Consider the following 16,344-nt stretch of genomic DNA (forward strand, 5'->3'; position numbering starts at 1 on the left):
CTCTGGCTTGTAAACTTACTGTGTGGCTATTTCTGTCCCAGACTAGTTTCTACTCTGGCCTCCTTATCACACCAGAGACACCTTGCCTGACTTCCAATCTAGTTTGCTACAAAGTCCCTCCTCCACTAGCCCCCTCCACCCAATAGTGTCCCCTAATTAACTGTTAACTGGAAACCCCTCCCACTTATAGTCCCTCCACATTCTGCTCCTAGATACTGGGAACAAGAGGCAGGGGTGGGATCAACTTTGGAGGATTGCAATAGAGAATAAAGAATCTAAATACGTCCTTACAATGAAGATGATTATCTCTATGAGCCTGCAGTACACAGAACTCAGAGACTACATCTGTTCATCTTTGTGGCTTGACAGCCTTGCCCAGTATGTGGTACAGAGTGGGCATTCAGTTATGTTTGCTGGATCGTTGACATGGGTGTTATAAGCTCCAAGTCAAGATAATCCTATTTAAGAAGTACTTCCTCATCTTCTGTAAGGTGCCCCAGATGTATTCTATAAGGTTATTTTATTGAGCTGTCATAAGAAACAACCATTAAGAATTAAAACATCTCAAAAAATAAACAATATTTAAAATGCAAGTTTAAATATAAAGTGACATTTTATAATTTCAAAGTTTCTTTTAATTTGCATTTGATTTCTTTAAGTCCTTTATCTGAAAATCCAAAAATAATCCAGAGATAGATTACAAAGCATGCCTTCCATTCCCTACAGGATTCCTCTGAATAGGGACTCCCTGAACTTATCTGAATTTTTAGATAGAGACTTGTGAGAAAGAATGAGGAACTGAGAAACGTAAAGCTAAAGCATTAGGATCTGCTAATTAAAAACCACGTTAAGTTTTGGCAGTGGTTACTTGTGTGTGTGTGTGTGTGTGTGTGTGTGTGTGTGTTATGTAATTTTCAATACTTTTCAGTGTGTATGTTCACATCACACATACATTTTCATACTCAGGCAAGATCAAGCATAAGAAGATAGCCCATCTTATAATCAGTAAGAGGTGCTGTCAGCAATAAGCGAGAAAATTTGGGACAGGTAAATCCTTCCTTAGTTCTTGTTTCTTTGTATATAAAGTAGGAGGAGGAACTAGATGGTTACAGGGGCCCTTCCAGTTCTAATGTGTTAAGAGTCTATGAAAGTATGGGCACCTATTCACATTATAGAGGATCCCTTTCAAATTTTCTGTTTCTGAAATGCCTTTAAACTATGACTTGGTTTCCCAAAATCTGGTTACTGTATTTTTATTATTAAGTAGAGACCCAGTGCACAAATTCGTGCATGGGAGGGGGCCAGCTGGCTGGGGGGGAGGGGCTGCAGGAGGTTGGCCAACCACAGTGTGTGTCATAGCAACTGGTCATTCCGGTCGATCCAGTTGTTCTGGTCATCTGGTCGCTTGGCTTTAGTATATATAGATAAAAGCAGCCAACGATAAAGCACATTCAACATGTCAGGCACATAAAATGCCTTATATTGATTATTTGATTCAGTGATCACAATAACCTCATGAGGTAGATGATGAATTGTTCCCATGTGAGAGGTAAAGTGGCTCCATGACTAAGGTCACTGAATTAGGGGATGTGGCAACACTGGAATTTAAACTCTCATCAATTTAATTTATGACTCCAGGACACAATGTTAACCCAAGTCTCCCTGACTGGCTGCAGGTATCAGATGTTCAGTGTTCCCTCCGTAGATGAACAACTGTGGTTCTCTGTGCCTTTTGCCTCCACAAATGGGGTGACCAATTGGAGATGGGGTGATTCCTTCCACTTCAGCTTTATTTCTGTGACTTACCATGGTGATGTTTTCATTAGGAAATGCTTTTTTACTTTTCTGGATGAGTACCAGTGGGTTTCACTAGTTAGCTTGAGTCACTTGTGAATGATCGGGTTAGCAGAAAAGGGTTCAAATTTGCTTTGAATTCCTATTTTAGGTCTTTTTAAATTTAAATTCTTTATTGTTTAAAGTATTACATATGCCTCCTTTTTCCCCCATTGACCTCTTCCAGCCCGCTCCCAGCCCCCCAGCACATGCCCTCACCCCCCTAGTGCCTGTGTCCATTGGTTATGCTTATATGCATGCATACAAGTCCTTTGGTTGATCTCTTACCCACCCCTCCCCTGCCTTTCCTCTGAGGTTTGACAGTCTTTCGATGCTTCTCTGGATATATTTTTGTTTATCAGTTTGTGTTGTCCATTATATTCCACAAATGAGTGAGACCATGTGATATTTATCTTTCTCCAACTGGCTTATTTTGCTTAGCATAATGCTCTCCAGGTCCATCCATGCTGTTGCAAATGGTAAGAGTTCCTTCTTTTTTACAGCAGCATAGTATTCCATTGTGTAGATGTACCACTGGTTTTTAATCCATTCATCTGCTGATGGCCACTTAGGCTGTTTCCAAATCTTAGCTATTGTAAATTGTGCTGCTATGAACATAGGGGTGCATATATCCTTTCTGATTGGTGTTTCTGATTTTTTAGGCTATATTCCTAGAAGTGGGATTACTGGGTCAAATGGGAGCTCCATTTTTAATATTTTGAGGAAACTCTATACTAGTACTGTTCTCCACAGTGGCTGCACCAGTCTTTATTTCCACCAGCAGTGCAGGAGGATTCCTTTTTCTCCACCTTCTTGCCAGCACTTGTCGTTTTTTTTTTTGTTTGTTTGTTTGTTTTTAAATTAAATCTTTATTGTTCAGATTATTACATTTGTTCCTCTTTTTTTTCCCCCCATAACTCCCCTCCTCCCAGTTCCCGCCCCACCCTCCGCCCTCACTCCCCACCCACTGTCCTCATCCATAGGTGCACGATTTTTGTCCAGTCTCTTCCCGCATCTCCCACACCCCTTTCCCCCCCAGGAATAGTCAGTCCATTCCCTTTCTATGTCCCTGATTCTATTATAATCAACAGTTCATTCTGTTCATCAGATTATTTATTCACTTGATTCTTAGATTCACTTGTTGATAGATGCATATTTGTTGTTCATAATTTGTATCTTTACCTTTTTCTTCCTCTTCCCCTTCTTAAAGGATACCTTTCAGCATTTCATATAATCCTGGTTTGGTGGTGATGAACTCCTTTAGCTTTTCCTTATCTGTGAAGCTCTTTATCTGACCTTCAATTCTGAATGATAGCTTTGCTGGATAAAGTAATCTTGGTTGTAGGTTCTTGGTATTCATCACTTTGAATATTTCTTGCCACTCCCTTCTGGCCTGCAAAGTTTCTGTTGAGAAATCTCAGCTGACAGTCGTATGGGTATTCCCTTGTAGGTAACTGAGTTTCTTTCTCTTGCTGTTTTTAAGATTCTCTCTTTATCTTTTGCTCTTGGCATTTTAATTATGATGTGTCTTGGTGTGGTCCTCTTTGGATTCCTTTTGTTTGGGGTTCTCCGCGCTTCTTGGACCTGTAAGTCCATTTCTTTCACCAGGTGGGGGAAGTTTTCTGTCATTATTTCTTCAAATAGGTTTTCAATATCTTGTTCTCTCTCATCTTCTGGCACCCCTATAATTCTGATGTTGGTACGCTTGAAGCTGTCCCAGAGGCTCCTTACACTATCCTCGCATTTTTGGATTCTTTTTTCATTTTGCTTTTCCGGTTGGGTGTTTTTTGCTTCCTCGCATTTCAAATCATTGACTTGATTCTTGCGCTCCTCTGGTCTGCTGTCGGGAGTCTGTATAATATTCGTTATTTCAGTCCGTGTATACTTAATTTCTAGTTGGTTCCCCAATATAAGATCGAGGGTCTCATTAGTTTTCTTGTAGATCTCATTAAGTTTATCGGCGGCTTCTTTTTTTTTTTTTTTTTTTTTTTTTATTTATTTTTAATTAAATCTTTATTGTTCAGATTATTACATTTGTTCCTCTTTTTTTTCCCCCCATAACTCCCCTCCTCCCAGTTCCCGCCCCACCCTCCGCCCTCACTCCCCACCCACTGTCCTCATCCATAGGTGCACGATTTTTGTCCAGTCTCTTCCCGCATCTCCCACACCCCTTTCCCCCCCAGGAATAGTCAGTCCATTCCCTTTCTATGTCCCTGATTCTATTATAATCAACAGTTTATTCTGTTCATCAGATTATTTATTCACTTGATTCTTAGATTCACTTGTTGATAGATGCATATTTGTTGTTCATAATTTGTATCTTTACCTTTTTCTTCCTCTTCCCCTTCTTAAAGGATACCTTTCAGCATTTCATATAATCCTGGTTTGGTGGTGATGAACTCCTTTAGCTTTTCCTTATCTGTGAAGCTCTTTATCTGACCTTCAATTCTGAATGATAGCTTTGCTGGATAAAGTAATCTTGGTTGTAGGTTCTTGGTATTCATCACTTTGAATATTTCTTGCCACTCCCTTCTGGCCTGCAAAGTTTCTGTTGAGAAATCAGCTGACAGTCGTATGGGTATTCCCTTGTAGGTAACTGAGTTTCTTTCTCTTGCTGTTTTTAAGATTCTCTCTTTATCTTTTGCTCTTGGCATTTTAATTATGATGTGTCTTGGTGTGGTCCTCTTTGGATTCCTTTTGTTTGGGGTTCTCCGCGCTTCTTGGACCTGTAAGTCCATTTCTTTCACCAGGTGGGGGAAGTTTTCTGTCATTATTTCTTCAAATAGGTTTTCAATATCTTGCTCTCTCTCATCTTCTGGCACCCCTATAATTCTGATGTTGGTACGCTTGAAGCTGTCCCAGAGGCTCCTTACACTATCCTCGCATTTTTGGATTCTTTTTTCATTTTGCTTTTCCGGTTGGGTGTTTTTTGCTTCCTCGCATTTCAAATCATTGACTTGATTCTTGCGCTCCTCTGGTCTGCTGTCGGGAGTCTGTATAATATTCGTTATTTCAGTCCGTGTATGCTTAATTTCTAGTTGGTTCCCCAATATAAGATCGAGGGTCTTATTAGTTTTCTTGTAGATCTCATTAAGTTTATCGACGGCTTCTAAACAGTTCTTGAGAGACCTTAAAAGTGTGGTTCTGAACTCTATATCTTCCATTGACAATTTTGTCCTGTTTCTTTGTCTCCGCATTTTGTTATGCTTCCTTGGTGCACCCCCTAGTGGTCTTTGTTCACAGTCTTATAGTTAAATCTTGATTGTTGTAGCTAATTCCAGGGAGGGTTTGACCTCCAGGCCAAGTGGCTATGAGAATCAGCTGTGTCAGCAGTGAGAGAACTTCTGTCCTCTAGGGAGGTGCTAATCTGGCGTTTGCCTGAGGCTATCCGGCAAATGCCTGTGTGCAGGGCTTGGGCGGGGCGGGTCGCACAGGATCAACAGGGTGGGCCGGAGAGAGCAGTTATGGCGGCTCTCAGTCCTGTCCCCAGGGGCTCTGCCTCTCTGAGTCCCAGCACCCGCTGCAAAGCTCAGAGAGAAAGCTGCACTCGCTCTGACCGAAGCCAGACAGTCCCGCTTCTCCCGTTTGAGTCTGGGTCCCTAAAGACTCGCCCGTATCTGGAGCTCAGAGTCTGTGACTCCCTCCCGATTGAAAACGCCAACCGTGCTCTCGGCCGCCAGCCCGCTCCGCGCACTCCGCACCTCAGAATTTGACTTCAGCACTGCGCCTCCTCTGAGTGTCCGTATGCGTTTCTCATTCCTCCTAGTTGTAGGACTTCCACTCAGCCAGCGTTCCTGTGGTTCTGGGTGATGTCCCTTCCGTTTTTTGGTTTCACTTTTGAAGTAGTTGTTCAAAGCAGCAAACTCCAGCGTTAACCTATGCCGCCATCTTGGTTCTCTATCGGCGGCTTCTAAACAGTTCTTGAGAGACCTTAAAAGTGTGGTTCTGAACTCTATATCTTCCATTGACAATTTTGTCCTGTTTCTTTGTCTCCGCATTTTGTTATGCTTCCTTGGTGCACTCCCTAGTGGTCTTTGTTCGCAGTCTTATAGTTAAATCTTGATTGTTGTAGCTAATTCCAGGGAGGGTTTGACCTCCAGGCCAAGTGGCTGTGAGAATCAGCTGTGTCAGCAATGAGAGAACTTCTGTCCTCTAGGGAGGTGCTAATCTGGCGTTTGCCTGAGGCTATCTGGCAAATGCCTGTGTGCAGGGCTTGGGCGGGGCGGGTCGCACAGGATCAACAGGGTGGGCCAGAGAGAGCAGTTATGGCGGCTCTCAGTCCTGTCCCCAGGGGCTCTGCCTCTCTGAGTCCCAGCACCCGCTGCAAAGCTCAGAGAGAAAGCTGCACTCGCTCTGACCGAAGCCAGACAGTCCCGCTTCTCCCGTTTGAGTCTGGGTCCCTAAAGACTCGCCCGGATCTGGAGCTCAGAGTCTGCGACTCCCTCCTGATTGAAAACGCCGACCGCGCCCTCCGCCGCCAGCCCGCTCCGCGCACTCCGCACCTCAGAATTTGACTTCAGCACTGCGCCTCCTCTGAGTGTCCGTATGCGTTTCTCTTTCCTCCTAGTTGTAGGACTTCCACTCAGCCAGCGTTCCTGTGGTTCTGGGTGATGTCCCTTCCGTTTTTTGGTTTCACTTTTGAAGTAGTTGTTCAAAGCAGCAAACTCCGGCGTTAACCTATGCCGCCATCTTGGTTCTCTGTTGATTTGTTGATGATAGCCATTCTGACAGGTGTGAGATGGTACCTCATTGTCATTTTGATTTGCATCTCTCAGATGATTAGTGACTTTGAGCATGTTTTCATATGTCTCTTGGCCTTCTGTATGTCCTCTTTCGAAAAGTATATACTAGTATTTAGGTCCTTTGCCCATTTTTTGATTGAATTGTTTATCCTAGTTTAGGTCTTTACGCCTATTATCTAAGTCTATTACAGCACATACAGCAAGACTTCATTTTACATAAATTTGCAACAGATTAAGGTAAAAAAATGCCACATGGGAAAAACAATATAAGATTAATTTCACAAGCATATGGCACTCTGCATAATTTTCACATTTATTATTTTCACTTTCACAAAAACTGTGTGAGGTGCGCAAGTCAGGAATTATTTTTACCCACTTTGCAAATAAGGAAAGAGAGCCACAGAAAGGGGTGAGTGACTTGTTCTAGGACATGGATCTGGTTAAATCCTAGACTAGTGTTCTATCTGTGCCACCCCCTCTGTAAAACAGAACGTCAGACTCAGGTACTTGTTGGCATGCAGAACCAAGTGGCTCCTGTACCAGAGGCTGTGCCACGCCAGGCTGGGGCCGTGGGCTCCTGTATAACTAGTAACTGTGCTAGAGGGTGGGGACAGAGCAGCAGCCATGACCCCTACTCACACCTGTGCACTGTGATAAAGAAAGTAGAAGTAGCCAGCAGCTGTGGTCCAACCAGATAAAACTTTTAGGCGGGAAGTCAAGTGAAAAGTGAGTTTGTGTGTGTGTGTGTGTAAGCTGTTAATTGCTTTTGAAATTTTTTAAAAAGGCAGCTTGAGGAAGTCGGACCACATAGCAGGAAGGTATTGCAGCAAGATGGATTTGGGAAAGAACCAATCTCGTTTGACACTGCATCAGACACCTGATTCTCACCAAGAAAACTACATTCCAGGTAATGAAAGAGTTTGTAGCTGTTGGGAAGAATTGGGCTATGATTATTTTCCTCTTTTTTATGGATCTGGCAAAAAAGGGGCATGATTGAGTACATTCATATAACCATAGGTGGGAAGAAGGGTTGTATATCTTTATGAAGTGCCTTCTAGTGCTAGGATTCTAATAAGCTAGAGAAACACAAGGAAATAATAAGTAAATTATTAATAAGAAATACATTTAAATGAAAGATAGTGAAAATACCCAATATTGGATGGTTGTGGTTAAACAAGTACACATCCATATATATCTATGGTATGTAAATTTGGTATAACTTTTGGGAAGCTTATAGCAATAGATAGCAGGAACTGTAGTGCTTATTCTTTTGGTTCACTAATTTTACTCATTGGGTCTATCCTAAAGCAGCATTTCTCAAAACGTTTTGCAGAATTTAGGCCTTGAGACAGTGCTTTTAAACGTTTTCGTGCCTTGGGCCCCTTTGACATTTGATGAACTCCTAGATTCCTACACTCTTATCTTTTGGGGCTCCCAGTGCAAATTTGCTGTCACTCCACAGGTTCTAAGAAAGCCTACATCAAAGACCCATTTAATGTTCCTCAAGCTTGGACAGCAACAGAACCTTTTTTTGATGATAACTTTAATATTCCAAAGAACGTGGAGAAACACCATCCTATGGAAAAAATCCAAAGGGAAAAAGAGAGTATATGCATGAGTGTGCTTATTATAGTTTGATTTACAACGGCAAAAAAATAACTGGCAACAACCTAAATGTTCAACACAAGTAGAATGACTGGGTAAATGAGAACACATCAACCTGATTAAGTATCATGCAGTCATTAAAGTTATAATTATGAAGACCAGATCACGGAAAATGATCTGATATAATGTTTGGTTAATAAATGATAAAATTGTGGTATATTCTCATTACAGTTTTGTGTAACATAGGAGCTAGATGGGTATGAGGAATAAAATAAAAACAGGTTATAATGTTAAAGATGGAAGAACATGGCTGATTTTTCTTTTCTTTCATGTGTATACAATATGTGAAAATTATTTTGAAGAAATTAATAGGTTGGTAGCACAGTTACATACAAAAACTGACCCTTTAATTTTAAAAGGTTTACTGTTTGCTCCTAGACATTCTTTGGAAGTACAAGGATAAATAAGGTAGAGTCCTTGTCCTCAAAAAGCTAGGAGAGAAGATAGACATCCAGCATAGAGTCCTTGGCTATAGGACTCTTGCTGATAAATGTCAGAATTTGTTGCTATCTCCTATAACTTTCATTTTGATCTTACAGAAGTGATTGGAAGTTGGAGTTTGCGAAACAGAGAGCAGCTCAGGAAAAGAAAAGCTGAAGCACAAGAAAAGCAAACTTCACAATGGCAATTTGGGTATGGTATCCTTATAAGGGAAAAAGGAGCTGATATGTTTTTAAAAATACGTTTTTATTGATTTTTAGATAGAGAGGGAAAGGAAGAGGGAGGTAGAAACATCAATGAGAGAGAAACATCAATCAACTGCCTCCTGCATGTCCCCTATTGGGGATTGAGCTCCCAACCCGGGCATGTGCCCTGACTGGGAATCAAACCAGGGACCTCTTGGAGCATGGGACGATGCTCAATCCACCAGCCGGGCAAGGAGCTGATATTTATCCAGCAAATGCTATGTGCCAAGAGCACTTTCACACACTATATTTTATCATTCCAACTATCCTGTAAATCAGGAACTATTATCCCTATTTACAAAAAAAAAAAAAAAAAAGAAATCAAGTGTCCAATGGGTTAAATCTCTTGTCTAAAGTCACACAGCTGGTCAAGTGGTGAGAACAGAATTTTATCTCCCATCTCTTTAAATTAAAACACCAGACAATCGAATTATGCTGTTGAGAGGCCTGGTATCCAACCACTCTGGTAATTTAAACACAGAAGAATCTTGTTGTTGGGAGCAAGAGACACCGTTAGGAAATCTCTGAGCTTGTTCTCCAAGCTTCCTTAGTAATCCTTATCAAATGAGTGTGATTAACTCTCTAGGAAGGAAACCAACACTGTAAATGAGTGATGTGACAAGATAGTTTGGGAATTCTTAAATCTCCCATCTAAGTCACCTGTCCTCTCAGGGAGGGAGTACAAGAACATGATTATAAATTAGGCAGCATCAAACTGCACCCATTTAGAATATGATTGAAAACAGGGACATTTCTTGCTTGGAGATGGAAAAGGGGAGAGCAGGGAGCCAACGAGCACAGCATCTATCGAAGCCAGGATTTTTGTCCCTTGGCACTATTGACACTGGGGGCAGGATACTTCTTAGTGTGAGAAGCTGTCCTGTGCATTGAGGATGCTTAGCAGCATCCTCTGGCCAATAGCAATCCTCTTTTCTCCCCAGTTATGACAACCAAAAATGTCAACATTGTCAAATGTCTCCTGGGGCAGGTAGAGAGGGAGCAAAATGGCCCCCAGTTGAGAACCACTGATCTAAGCACTCTTCTTAAAAAAGGGCATTTGTCTTTTCTGCTGCAATACCTCACATACGATTGGTAAATAGGAGAATGTTGTCAGTATAATGTGGAAGTTGTGTTGATTCATGATTTTTTCCTAGTCAAAGGAGCTAGAATATTGGGAATAGAAGGAAAGGAAAAAGCCTTTATCGTGGCTGCTGTTTAGGCAGGATCCTTTTCAGACTGCATCCAGGGCTGTTCCCTAAGAGAAGAGTAGCAGGTTACACTTCGTCCTGTGCTCAACCTAATGACAACTTCCCTGGCTCAGAGTGCCGCCCTTATTTGCATAATCTCGGCACCTGCAAACCTGCATTTACACGGTTGCTTTTGGGCATTTTTATTATCCCCTGAGGCAGCCTCCAGTCATGATTACCTACCTGTCTGGACTATCCAAGTTATCTTAAGTACCAATTATTGGTTCTGCTAGTGTTGAAAAAGTTGCATAGGTTTTGAGTCATTTGCCCCAGCTCATTTCCCCCCATAACCACTGTTACTTTTAGTGCATGATTTTTCAGAAAGTGAGATTTTCCAGGAATGTGTTTATTATTTTTTAGCAGAAACATCTATACTTGGGTCCTGTGGCAGGTGACTCTGTTGAAGAGTATCCAATTAGCTCTCTAAATTCTATGTTTGCCCAGCAACCTTCTGATCATTTATTGGCTTCCCAAGTACTTGCTACAGAGAAAGAGTGCATTCATTTATCAGCCCAAATACTCTTTGCTGTGTGACTTTGCACTTCTCACTGTTCATTTAAAAATGGGCCTTTGGGTTTACATATCAGTCTATTTGAGCTGGTTGATGAGCTCTGCCCCTGATAAATGGAGCTAGTGTTAGTGTGCTGGTAGAATTGGGTTTCTATGCTTGCTGGACTGGGGAGCCAAGGCTGAGGAAGTCACTGAAGTACATGACACCTTGGTGAACCTCTTAGCAGTTGGCTGTGCTTGCTCTGGTGACACATTTTTGTACTGAGTACTGTTCTCACTACAGCATACCACACAGTGAAACCTTAGTAGTTCCAGAGAGAAGCAGCAGGTGTAATGACTAAGAGCCTGGCTATTAAAGCCATGATGATTAGATTAGAAGCCTGGCTCCCCTACTTCCTAGGCATTTGATCTTGGATTATTACTCCCTCTTTCTGGGCCTCAGTTTTATCATCTGCAAAATGGAGATAATAGTATCCACCTCAAAAGTTGATGTGAAATCATTATTCCTTATATGAGAACTAGAGGTTTGGTGCACAAAATTTGTGCACGAGTAGGATCCCTAGGCCTGGCCAGTGAACAGGACCGATTGGGGCCTTCCGGCTGCCAGCCAAGGCCTCCCTTCTCCAGCTGCCAACTGCCAGCTGGGGCCTTCCTTTGTTCTGCGCCGCCCCCTTGTGGTCACACATCACAGTAAGCAATAGGACATCAGGTCTCCCGGTCAAACTCCCGTGGGGACACTTTGCATATCAGCCTTTTATATATATAGATAAGGAAATTACTTAAAACAGTGCCTGGCAAATAGGAAGCACTATAAGTTTCCTATAGGAATACAAGAGTGCTACTTTATATTTGGATAATTCATTCATGTAAATTATTACATGCAATTCTTATAACAACCACATGATGTTGGGGAGATACTATATATTCCATTTAACCTATGAAGAAAACAAGGCAGAGAGAGGTTAAGTGACTTACCCATAATCACATAGTTGATAAATGACAGAATCTTTTGAAAAACTACCAGGAAGAATATGGGACATGTATATTACTCAGATTTCCTCCTTTAGAGATCTATATAACAAATTATTTAGGACTTAATATCTGGGAAAAAGTGTTTCCTGAAGAATTCAGATAATTTGACAATAAGGATTTTATAACTTACCTTGTTACCTTGGTTACTTGGAGTTATATTTTAAAAAGTTGAGGTTCCATACCACCATTTTTAGATTCCCTTTTCTTCTAATTAATTTTTAATATTTTGACTATCCTATTGCATATATACCTTTTTAATATTGACTTTAAACTGGTTTTGGTAAGGCAATCTTTAAATTTTTTTGATTATGAAAATTTTCAAACACACAAAATAGAGTATATGTACATTTTTAAGGTGTACAAGGAACTATGGGCATTACAAAGATATAAAAGACACTGGTTTAATCACTAAAGAACATCTAGTTTATTTTTTTTAAAGGTTTCTCCAGAAATAACTACGGATTGAGGCAGCCTCTGTTCCTGGCCTTAAGTGTGATCCTCCTAATAAATCACAAAGGAGTGTTAAGCAGGGAGAGCATTTCAGCCCTCTGGTCTATAAGAGAAGGCTCTCTGGAACAGGTAGCATGGGGCAGAATTTCAATAGGTTTAGAAAAATGATCAAGTGTTTATTTATAACCTTTTCCTCCCCCCTGAGCCCATCTGTATTAGCCATCTGTATTTGGTTATATTTGCAGTACCCAACCATTTGTCATTGGCTGCAATTTCCATGTACATCCTTTGATCTTTAGATCTTTAATCCAGCTATTACTTCAGAGTAAGCATGACATGGCCACTCATGCCTTTCCACCAGGCTTGTTAACTTCAAGAAATGTTTTTTGCAGCTTGTGATCCAGCTTACAATATATCTCATATGACTTTTTTTTCTTATCTTCTATGTATCATTCCAATTTTAGTATATGTGCTGCCAAAGCGAGCGCTCAAGACACTGTATTAGATAAGCAAGCCATATACATCATCCACCTGCAGATTACAGAACAAGGAGCAGTGCCTGGACTGAGGGTGTAGAAACGCAAATGTATGAGTTTACCCAGGACATAGTGGGCCTAACTCAAACAGACTAAACCCAAAGAGACTAGTGTAAAAACCAGAATGCCAGTCTATTCATTTATAGCATAATTATACATTTTCATAACCAATTAAGTATATGCTCTCAAACACACACTACACTTCCTGGTGAGCAAGGCATCAGAGACACAAAGTTCTTGAGGGACAGTCCTCTCCTGACAACTGAGTACATCTAGCCCTGCTCCTTCATTTGGCAGACAAGGAGGTTTAGGCCCAGAGAGATTAAGTGACTTGTTCAAAGGCTATGAAACAAGGCAGTGGGATACCTGGACTGTTATTACCGAGCACGTATCTGAATTCTGTAGCCCTGTTGCTGACACTAATTCTGATCTCTCCACAGAGAGAAAAAATACAAGCGGCAGAGAACAGGAAAAGGAAACCAAAGGGGCAGAAAGAACAAACAAAATACAGAACTGAAGGTGGAGCCTCAGTCACAATTAGAAAAGGAAATGATGGAGAATGCACTGACACCTACAGAGAAAGAAAACGAATCACCTAGGAGTGTAACTGAAGCTCTCCCTTCAGTAGCCTCCCCACAGAGAATTGAACCTGAGAAAACATTTTCTGCAATAGGTCAAGAAAGCATTATATGTCAGGAAAATTCTTCTCAGTACCAAGAAACAACAGTTCAAAACCACCCTTCTGAAATAGGCCAAGATATGGCTGAACCTGAAGACCTCTCTCCTAAAATGTGCCAAGAAATCTCTGTAATTCAAGGCCCTTCTTCCAGAATGTGCCATGATATGGCTGAACCTGAAGACCTCTCTCCTACCATGTGCCAAGAAACGTCTGTAGTCAAAGCCCTTCCTTCTAAAACCCATGAAGACATAGCTGGCATGGAAGGATGCGCTCTTGAAGCATACCCCAAACCAGATGTGCCTAAAGGCTACACTCTTGAAACATACCAAAAAAGAGCTGAACCCAAGGAAGACAGTACTGAACCAGGTCAAGGAATAGCTGGGACTGAAAACTTTCCTCCTAAAATACAACAAGAAATAGCTGTGCCTAAAGACCTTTCTACAAAAGCATACCAAGAAACAGCTGAACCTGAACACATTTCTCATAAAGCATACGAAGGAAATTCTGTGCCCAAAGCCCTCTCTTATAAGACAACCCAAGAAACACCTGCTCATGAGGAATGTCCGTCTGAAATACACATTTACCAAAACACACCTGAGCCTGAAGATTGTGCACCTGAAATATACCAAGAAAAACAAGGGCCTGAAGACCTCTCTACTAAGCCATACGAAAATAAGAATGTGCCTACAGAATGCTTTCCTGAGCCAGACCAAGAAGCAGATGGGCCCCAAGGCCAGGATCCTAAAGCACACCAGGAAGATGCTAAGGCTGTTCATACTTCTTCTCAAGGTAGGGGTGGCTTATAGGGACAAGTCAACGACCTGTTTCCATTTATAATTAGAGCATTAAATAGTTATATCTCCCTCAGAGTGGTGATTTATAGCCTTCTTCAACAATCCTTGGTTATCCCGTCATCTCAAAGGGTATCATTAATGTCATTGGCTAGTTTTTCATTTAACCAATGTCTGTTTGGCACATTTTCAAGAATTAAAAGAAAATAATTGAAAATATAAGTGTATATAGTAGTTACTTGTACATGCTATCCACTTTGAGAAGCTTTAGCCAGTGAAAAGAAATGAACCCAATATAGGATAATGTGTGTGCAAAATATTTTAGGGATAATTAAGTTTAGATTTACAAGAAAACTTGAATAGAGTTTTTCTAGAAAATTAAAATTTCCTGGCAAGTAAATACATGGTGTACAGTACTGAAGAAGATACAAAGGTGTAAAATGTGATTCCTGTTAACCAGGATTTATCATGTTTATCAAAAACCCTTTTTATTTTATTATTTGTCTGAAAAGCTTTCTCCTAAGTATAGAATTTTGAAGAGAATGTAACCTTTCTTCAATTTAACTTGCCTCAGGGACATTACTGAGAATCTCTGTTCTCTTTGTACAGTGCTGTAGATTGTACTATAAGAAAATGGGCTCCCCTAGCTGGTTTGGCTCAGTGGATAGAGCATCAGCCTGCAGACTAAAGAGTCCAGGGTCTGATTCCAGTCAAGGGCACATACTGGTTGCATCTTAATCCCCGGCCCTGGTCAGGGAATATGTGGGAGGCAACCAATTGATGTGATCTTTCTTTCTGCCTCTCCCCCTCCTTTCCACTCTCTCTAAAAATCAATGGAAAAATATCCTTGGGTGAGGAGTAACAAAAAAAAAGAAAGAAAAAGAAATTGAGCTGAGACTGTCAGACCATAGTTTTCTCCAGGGAATTATTTTCTAAAGAAATCCTTTTGATAGTTTATTTACTGTTTCTCCTTAAAGAAGAGTGCAACAAAACCATGGGATTAGTAGGGTTCCAAGTAATGTTTTAAAAATCTTTGCCTACCTGCTAGGTTAAAAAAAACACTAATTGTTTTAATTTCCACCTTTTTGATGACTAATGCTACTTGACATCTTTTCATGATTATTATGAATTTGAATTTTTTCTTTTGAGAATTGCCTGTTTGAATCCTTGTTCTATTTTAAGTTTGGGATATCTATCTTTTTTTGGTTGATTAAAAACTCTTTAAATAATAGTTATTAAACCTTTGCCTACATATAAGTTGTACATATTTTTTCCAGTTGTTGTTTGTGGTTTAACTTTGTTTATAGTGCTTTTTGTCTTGTATATGACAACATTTAAATTTAAATTTTTAGTTGTTCAAATGTATCAATCTTTTCCTTTATGGTTTCTGGTCTGTGTTCTGCTTAGAAAGGCCTTTATAATCCGAAGATTATAGGAACATTCTATTGTTTCTACAACATTTATGGTATTTTAATATTTATATCTTTAATTCATCTGTAATTTGTTTTTGTGCAAAGTCTGAGGTAGAGTTTTGTTTTTCTTCAAATGGATAGTCAATTGTCCTAATACCATTTATTGAACCTATTTTTATATTTTATTTTATTTTACAGAAATGAAAGAAAAACCCAAAGCACAAGAACCAGAGACACCAGCAATTCCAAACGTTCCTCAAGAGATTCACCCAGAAAATGACGTCTATAGTTATGTTTTGTTTTAACAATGCTCAATCATAACAATTGTGCAACAAAATACACATCTTATTACATGTGACTTTTCTCAAAATATTGTAGCAATCTCTACAATATTCATTCATATTTTAATAGTGTGTTCTTTTTCCATGTATAGATCATATCTGAAAGAGAGAACTAATGTGTTTTCCAGGCTATACTACATAGACAACAACCTACAGTGTGTGTGTGCGCATGTGTGTGTGTATGTATATGTATATTGGGGTGAGGATAGTGGTGGGGAAAGACGAAAATGAGAAAGGGGAGGGCTGAATAATTAACTTTCCCCTAATATTTTTTATTATTTTTTAATTTACACCTGTGGATATTTTTTCATTGATTTTCAGAGAGAGAGTGGAAGGGAGGAGGAGAGATAGAGGGAGAAAAACATCGATGTAAGAGAGAGACATGGATTGGTTGCCTTCCGCACGCGCCCTGACCAGGGC

At 40.4% G+C, this 16,344-nt stretch overlaps 1 protein-coding gene across 1 annotated transcript; it reads left to right on the top strand.

The window, feature by feature from the left end:
• The first annotated feature begins 7,099 nt into the window (after positions 1-7,099).
• On the top strand, positions 7,100-16,300 carry HEMGN (hemogen). The gene is made up of 4 exons (XM_036330257.1): positions 7,100-7,482; positions 8,780-8,873; positions 13,142-14,169; positions 15,782-16,300. Exons 1-4 carry the CDS (start codon positions 7,407-7,409, stop codon positions 15,886-15,888), a joined length of 1,305 nt encoding a protein of 434 aa, XP_036186150.1. The 5' UTR covers positions 7,100-7,406; the 3' UTR covers positions 15,889-16,300.
• The last annotated feature ends 44 nt before the right edge of the window (positions 16,301-16,344 follow it).

The sequence above is a fragment of the Myotis myotis genome, unplaced genomic scaffold, assembly GCF_014108235.1.
Source record: "Myotis myotis isolate mMyoMyo1 unplaced genomic scaffold, mMyoMyo1.p scaffold_m19_p_12, whole genome shotgun sequence".
In the NCBI taxonomy this organism is placed as follows: Eukaryota; Metazoa; Chordata; class Mammalia; order Chiroptera; family Vespertilionidae; genus Myotis; species Myotis myotis.